At 45.6% G+C, this 8,277-nt stretch overlaps 1 protein-coding gene across 1 annotated transcript in view; it reads right to left on the reverse strand.

Annotated features, from left to right (window-relative positions):
* CRR7 (chlororespiratory reduction 7) overlaps positions 1-7,310 on the reverse strand; it is a 53,695-nt gene extending 46,385 nt beyond the window's left edge. The window contains exon 1 of the mRNA XM_086823457.1: positions 7,085-7,310. Coding sequence (XP_086679583.1) covers positions 7,085-7,264 — 180 coding nt within the window. The 5' untranslated portion in view covers positions 7,265-7,310. The remainder of the gene's footprint in view (positions 1-7,084) is intronic.
* Positions 7,311-8,277: the final 967 nt, after the last annotated feature.

Genomic DNA, 8,277 nt, shown 5'->3' on the forward strand with positions numbered 1-8,277 from the left:
CTTTTGCTCACCTGTGCTCTTAGTGCAGAAGAAGGATGGTTCTTGGCGCATGTGTATTGATTACAGGGCGCTGAACAAGAATACCATCAAGAATCGATTCCCCATACCGAGGATCGATGACATCTTGGACCGCTTACAGGGCTCCACAGTTTTTAGTCGTATTGACTTGAAAGCGGGTATCATCAGATACGCATTAGACCCGAGGATGTGCATAAGACAGCATTCCGAACCACATTTGGGTTGTATGAGTTCTTGGTTATGCCCTTTGGTTTGACAAATGCGCCTGCCACATTTAACAGAATGATGGACAGGATTTTCAGGCCTCATAGAGAGTTTGTGGGCACATTCTTTGATGATATGATTGTGCATTCACGAACTGAGGAAGAGCATAGAAGGCATTTGGCCATTGTGTTTGTAGAACTCAGAAACCATAGGTTGGTGGTTAATGGCAAGAAGAGTGAGTTTTTCTTGCAGGAGATACATTTCTTGGGGCATATTGTGTCTGGTCATGGAGTCCATATGGATCCAGCAAAGGTGGAAGCAATACTTAATTGGCCAGCTTTGAGGACCGTGCATGATGTACGCAGTTTTCTAGGATTGTGTTCCTACTACAGGCGTTACATACGGCACTTTGCTGAAATTGCTTCGCCTCTTCATGCTTTGACGAAGAAAGCAACTCCGTTTAGATGGGCTGATCGGGAAATTACAGCATTCAAAAAGCTCAAAGAAAAGCTTACTTCGGACCCAGTATTGGTGTTACTGGACCTCCGAAAGGCTTTTGTTGTCCAGTGTGATGCATGTGGAAGTAGCATTGGTGCAGTTCTCATGCAAGAGGGACATGTGATAGCCTATGAGAGTAGAGTTTTGCAAGATGCTGAGAAGCATTTACAGGTGTATGAGAAAGAGATGTTGGCTGTAATTCACACTCTTTCTACATGGAAACACTACTTGCTTGGGACTGATTTCACTGTACAGACAGATCATCAGACCTTGCGTTACTTCCTCACGTAGACTAAGCTTTCAGAGAAGCATATGCGTTGGGCAAACTTTTTGTCGATGTTTCACTTCCAGATTGTGCATGTGGAAGGCAAAAAGAATGTAGTGGCAGATGCTTTGTCACGCAAGCCACAGGTCTCTGCAGTTTCACTTGCTTATCATCATGAGCTTGATGAAATGAAAGAGCAGTATGCCCATGATGAGGATTTTGAAAGGTTGTATGATCAGATGTCTGAGGGTCAGCGGCATGAGCACTATACTCTCAGAGATGGGTTTTTATTGATGCATGGCAGACTGTGTGTTACCAGGCCATTGCGACTCAAGGTTATGATTGAAAGTCATGCTCCACCGTATGCAGGTCATAGAGGTATTGACGCCACGGTCAAAGCAGTGGAGACTTTCTTTTATTGGCCAACCTTGAGAAGAGATGTTGATGCCTTTGTGAGGCAATGCATCGTATGTCAGAAGGTAAAGTTTGACCGTCAGAAGACACCTGGGTTATTACAGCCTTTACCTACTCCGGATAGACCTTGGGAGAGCATTGCCATGGATTTTGTATTTGATCTTCCACGGACACAAACGGGAAATGATGGCATCTGGACTATCATATGCAGGTTCAGTAAGCAGGCTCATTTCATTCCCGTGCGGAAGACAATTAAAGTGGATCATATGGTGAAGTTGTTCATGGCGAACATCTTCAAGTATCATGGCTTGCCTACGTCTATCATTAGTGACCGTGATCCACGGATGACGAGTTTGTTTTGGAGAGGGTTGTTTGACAACATGGGTACAACTCTCAAGTTTTCATCGCTCAAGTTTTCATCGTCATTTCATCCACAGACAGATGGTCAGTCAGAAGAGGCTAACTCTACAGTGTTGGATCTTCTCAAGTGTTATGTGTCAAAGCACAAGCAACAATGGGAAAAGTATCTTCCTTTGGTGGAGTTTGCATATAACAACACTGTACATAGCTCGACAACTCTCAAGTTTTCATCGTCATTTCATCCACAGACAGATGGTCAGTCAGAAGAGGCTAACTCTACAGTGTTGGATCTTCTCAAGTGTTATGTGTCAAAGCACAAGCAACAATGGGAAAAGTATCTTTCTTTGGTGGAGTTTGCATATAACAACACTGTACATAGCTCGACAGGCAAGGCGCCTTTTGAGATTGTAGAAGGAGGGAAGAAGGTACCACCCATTTTGCATACAAAGGATAAGATCTTTGAGGCTGATCAGTATGTGGAGAGCTTGGATGAAGCTTATCGGAGAGTTAAGTTGGCCCTCCAGAAAACTCAGCAGAAGCAAAAGAAAGCCGCAGACCGTCACAGACGTGATTTACAGTTTGCATTGGATGATTGGGTTCTTTTGCGCTTTGAAAAGGCTAGACTCAAGAAGATGAAGGGTAAAGAGCGCTTATTCCCTAAGTTGAGCATGCGATATTATGGACCTTTTCAGGTTTTGGAAAAGATTGGTGAGGTAACCTATCGTTTGAAGTTACCAGATCACTGGAGGATTCATAATGCTTTTCACGTGAGTCTTCTTAGACCTTTCCGTGGGGATGTGCCTGAGGATGTATCAGATGAGGCTCAGCCGGAAGTTGAGGAACTTGATGAGGTTCTGATTCCAGAGCAGATACTGGCACATAAAGAAAGGAAGGTACGAGGTAAAGTTTCCCGTCGCTATCTTGTGAAGTTCAAGAACTATTCACCGATGGATGCGAAGTGGATGGAGGAAGGTGACTTAACAGATTCACCTCAGGTTTTGCAGCTTTATCTCGATGCCTCTGAGTTAGAGCCGACTCTTATTGTGGCTCATTCAAGTTCAGCAGAGCATGGGTCTGGAGCATTACCTGATGCTCAAGAGGGGGGTAGCACCTCCACTCCCTTGATACAGACAGGCTCAGATGACATCTAGAGGTCGCTTGGTGCAGTTTTTATCTCACCCGAAGGTACTGAGGCTGACAGTACATCTGTTTATGGGACTTCTATGATATATGTGTACTAGTCACATGAGATTTTTGTGGATATGTATGGTTCACAGTGGTATACGACTTGGACTATTACTATGCCATTGGTTTACAGTGAATGATGATACATGTGTATGGCTTAGAGAGATTGGGACGCTGATCTTGCCATATTGTATATTTCACTTTGGATATTTTGATGCATCACCAGAATGCAATCGAGGACGCTTGCCATTTTTCAAGAGGGGGGTATGTCATGGCCCTGTGAAAATGGAGCAGTACAAGTGTGGGCATGGTGGTTGCAGAGTCAGAATATTTTAAGATTCACATGGGGGGTGCCCGGACAGAGTTTAAGATGTGTGGACATTCCTAGGTGTGAAGGGGGGAACTAGAAACATTAAACTTTAATGTTTATTAAAGTTTGCCCCTAGGCCTTAGTGGCCCTAGGGAACTTATTAAAGTTTGGGGCCCTAGGGATTATTTTGGGGAGGAGCCACTTTTGGAGTGTTTCTCTCTCCTCTCTCTCTCTCTCTTCCCTTTTGGGGAGGCTGTACCAGCAAAAGTGAGATTACAAGCGTGGAAAAGCTGTGGAAGGAGGAGGAGGCTGCTGGAGATTGATTGCTTCTGTTTTCTCTGTGCAAACCAGCCATACAGCCTGTACGGACAGGCTGCAGGCTCTTTCTTGGTCCACGCTACACACAGGCGGCTGCTGAAATCTGCTGTAAGCACTCTTTCTCTGCTGGATTCTCTGCGCACAGGTCCTGTGCAGGCTGTACCAGCAAGTACACAGCCAGTACAGTACTGTACGGCTGCCGTACAGTGTACGGACAGCCAGGTACAGCAAGTGCAGTTGTTGCAGGCGGTGCAGACAGGTGCTGGACAGGCCTGGTTACTCAGATTCAGGCGACCAGAATCAGGACAGCAGGCTGCCTGTGCAAGTACAACTCCTGGCACGTATCCCGAGGTGGTACAGACGGGTACAGTGCTGATTTTCAGATCTGTATTTTCAAGGACAGCATAAGAGTGAACATCAGGAGGAGGGTACAAGCAAGTACAAGCACATGTGTGAAGCAGGGTTGTGGATACAAGCGCCTGCAAAAGTACAGATTGGTGCTGTTGCTTCCTCCAGTGCTGTTTCACGAGCTGAATTTGGTAAGCTCTGTTTCTGTTCATCTATCTCTCTTTCTACTGCTTGATGTCTGTTGCAGATATGAGTTATCTGGCCCCTTGTGAGAGGAGGGGTATGGCAGATTGACAAGGGTTGAGACAGAGTTTGGACAGCATATGTATGTTTGAGCTGAGATGATGTATCATGCACTTGAGTTATGCCAGATGTATGCCCATGGTTGGCCTGCTTAGTGATCTTGGCTGATCAGAGGGAGGCACAGTGTGTTATTTGGAGACACAGATCTGTGTGCATAGATCCTCTGTGCTAAGAAGGATTTGTGGGCCGTCAGATTGGATATACAGGTGTAAACTCTTGGCTGATCTTTGTGTTGTACTCAGCCATTCATATTATTATAATTGAATAAAGAAATACCGCAAGGGGCGCCAAGCTTTGGGGCCAACAAGTGTCGCTGTGTTTTCAGATTTGGGCACTCTAGCTCCAATCTGCTTTGTTTCACATCTAGACTACAAGTGGACGGGTGATTGCTAATCTACCGCACTCTGGTTTTCTATCAGAGGCCGGTTTCACCCTCCTTTGATCAACCATCCTGATCTTAAATAGAGCAGATTGTATTTCTGTGGTTCCTAGTTTCTTTTCCAAACTCTTTGATATTATGTTGACTCTAGATCTCCCATCTAGGATCACTTGTGACACTGTCTGCCCTCTTATTTTTGTAGTTACTTCAGGAACAGCCGTGTTGCAATCTTGAACTGTTTCATTATTCTACACTCCGCAGTCAGAGTCCACACTTCCCGAACGGGCACTTGCACCAACTTTTCATTTGGCACTATGACCTGGAGCAACTTTTGCTTGTAGTTAGGTACCACATTTAGCATTTGATCTAGTGTTATATTCAACTTCATTTTGCTGAGATGCTCCCATAGGTCATATTCTTCTTCAGGGTTACTCCTCCTTACTTCCTGACTTGACATAATTTGGCTTCTGTTCATCTTTGCTTCTTCCTTATTGGCTTCTTTTTCTCTTTACTCACCTTCTCCTATCAGTTCTTTTGTCCAAACTTGCTTGGGATTCTTTTCCGATTCCTTTTGCTGGGTGATTTTTCTACTATAGGCTGTTGTGGGCTCCAGTTGGCACTCCACACCCCTTCTTGAGTCATCTTCACACTGCCTAATGGCTTTTTCCCTGCTGCAATGTCTTGTCTCTTAGTGACCAAACTTGTTCTGTCCAGATTAGTGTCAGCTTGCTCGTTCAGTGACCAAACTTGTTCTGTCCAGATTAGTGTCAGCTTGCTCGTTGAGGAGCAGGCTTTCTTGCATCACCCGTACCACTTCTCGTACACTCTACACAAGCTTAGTGATTTGTTCTTGGACCCTCTACCACCCTACCACTATTCTACCCTCTACCACCCTACCCACTATTCTAGCTTCAACTTTTCTTCCGGATCAGCATTCCTACCTGACCTAGGTCCTTGCGACCTTGTCACTGCCATTACTATTGGTGGCTTCTCTTGATGCTTCTCTGTCCATACCATGTTTACTTCTGCGTCAACTCCTGCTCGGTTTGCTTCCCTTTGTGGTCTTACTTCTTGTAGTTCCTCCTAATGACGACGTCGCACGGGACAGTCAATTTGCCTGTGCCCAGGGGCGTTACAGTAGTAGCCCAAGCGTAGGGCAACTATGGCCCTCCAATTCATGTCATGCTTGACTAAGTGCCCTTGCATTTGGCTGAAAGCCTATCAATGCTCGGAACACATCATCATCATTCCAAAGGGTGGCTCACAGTACGGACTGGCACTGCTCCATGTGCTAGACATGCACACCTGACCATGACCATCTTGCCGAAGCAATTAGACAGCGGGTAAAACTGAAACAATCAAACCATATGATACCACCAACCCAGCCCAGCTGTTCGTTAGCTTGCCCTGAAGGCTGACGGCCCAAAATTTGGGGAAACCCCCCTTTTGCCACCCTAAGAGGTTCTTCACATGGCCAGGCCTTGGGCACCTGGGCTGGACTGCTTCTGTCTGGTCTAAAGCTGCCCGAACACCTCCAAACTTGGCCCTTTCTCCTCTACATTGAATCTATGCTGGGTTTTCCTTACATCTAGTGTCCAACTTCCATCTCTTTTGTTCCCCAATCTGCTCATTCTCATAGGCCAATGCCTGCAGAGAATCTAAGCCAAGCATGCACCTTACTCCACCTGTGTTCAAACACTAACCTCACCATCACTCAGTGGCTTTGTCCCTTAATCAAATAGGGGTCACAGTGGTATCTATCTCACCCACACTATCCTGTGCATGCATCCGAGGTGAGTTCAAGTCAGCCTCATAGATAACAAAATATGATTCGTCTATATCTTTTTCGTTTTCTGCAGAACAATGGCAATGGGAAGGAGCGCCAAAATTCAGTTAGGTACGAACCATGACAGGATGGACTGAATGCTTCTTATGATCTCTTTCATAGAATTTTGAATCCAGATATGTAAGGTTAGAGTTGGGAGCAGAGCTATGCATATTACAGCATTTCAGGCTATATTTCATTGATACATGCTCGGACTGACATATATGCATTTGTTACGAATGTCACGGCATCTCAAGAGTACATCAACGTGTGGACTGACTTCAAGATAAGGGCATGGGTTCTGTACGCCACAGCATTTCAAGTTTTCCGTGATACATGTGTGCGTACAGACTGACATGTAAGCCTAGATAAAGGGCATGGGTTATGGATGTTGGATCATTTCAAGAAACTCCGATACATGGTTACTGTGTATGCTGCCATGTGTTATGGATGTCACAGGCATTTCAAGGCCCCCAGGCTCATGTGTACGGACTAAAATGTAAGCTAAGAGATGGGAGCATGGGTTATGGATGTCAAAATTTCTCCTAATACACGTGCAAGGACAACGACTAGAATCAATTGAATGAGAAAACGAGAGAAAATCCGTGCTTTAAAATATAGGATGCAATGGTGTACAGTTCGTAATGACTAACTTACCGGGAACAGAGAGCCAATTGGACGTGGACAGCTGGCACTCAGAGGCCTTGCAAAGCAGGTGCTAGAGAGCCGTGCTGTCAAGGGAGTGCAGGCGAGGCAGGGCTGCAGAGGCTTGTGATTGTTATCGAGAGGGTCACGTACCAAAGCAGGAGTGAACGAGTACAAGAACACCTTAGTCATGTCTACGAGTACCCATCTTATCTCATCCGATCTTCTATATCTATATTCTATTATCTCTATATCTATATCTATATATATATATATATATATATAATTTTAGGGGTCCCTGCCCTCTACGTGTCCCTTTTTTTGGTCGACCTCCTCCACGTGTACACTTGTACACTGCATGGTTGCAGGTTGGGTCACCACCACTCCAATGCAGCGCTGCCCCTCTCCATTGCAGGTCCTAAGGGTTGATGTAGCGCAGCGCCGCCCCTTTCCATTGCACGTCCACAGGGTTGATGCTCTGGCAACAATGAGAACGGTCCCAGGTTGCAGGCGCACATCGTGGCCGCCTTCATTATTGCTTACACGGCCAGCTTCGCCATTTGAATGCACCTCTCCTCTTCTCTACGCGTTGTTGCTTCTAGTCACATGCACTTGGTAAGTTTCCTCTCTCTCTCTCTCTCTCTCTCTCTCTCTCTCTCTCTCTCTCTCTCTCACACACACACACACACACACACAGTGCCTGATGTCTTTCTTTTTTTGTTTTCTGCATGCTCTGAAGTGCTCTACACAATTGCGGATAATCGGTGGTGAGCTATTTACTGTCTCTGCGAGCTACTAACTCTCTCCTTCACGGTTTTTGCTCCTAGTTGTCCACGTCCTGTTGTTGCTGCTAAGTTTCCTCTCTCGAGCGAGCGAGCGAGCGAGCGAAGGCGCAGTCAACCTACATGGATGTATCTGTGTGTTGTGTGTGTGTGTGTGGGTAGCGTGTGTCTATTGTGTGGTTGTGCGGGTCCACGTCAACCAACCTATCAACCACATCAACAGAGAGTAAGCTCGTTGTGTTTTTTTAATTGAGTAAGCCTACAAAGCGTTGTGTTTTTTTAAATTGTTTAAACATTTTTTATTGCATGTGTGAGAGAGAAGGAGTGGTGAAGACGCATGTGAGAGAGAGAGAGAGAGAGAGAGAGAGAGAGAGAGAGAGAGAGAGAGAGAAAAGCGCTCTATTTTTAAAAAATTTGTCTCAA

The sequence above is a fragment of the Cibotium barometz genome, chromosome 3 (genome assembly GCF_041138505.1).
Source record: "Cibotium barometz isolate CiBa-2024 chromosome 3, ASM4113850v1, whole genome shotgun sequence".
In the NCBI taxonomy this organism is placed as follows: Eukaryota; Viridiplantae; Streptophyta; class Polypodiopsida; order Cyatheales; family Cibotiaceae; genus Cibotium; species Cibotium barometz.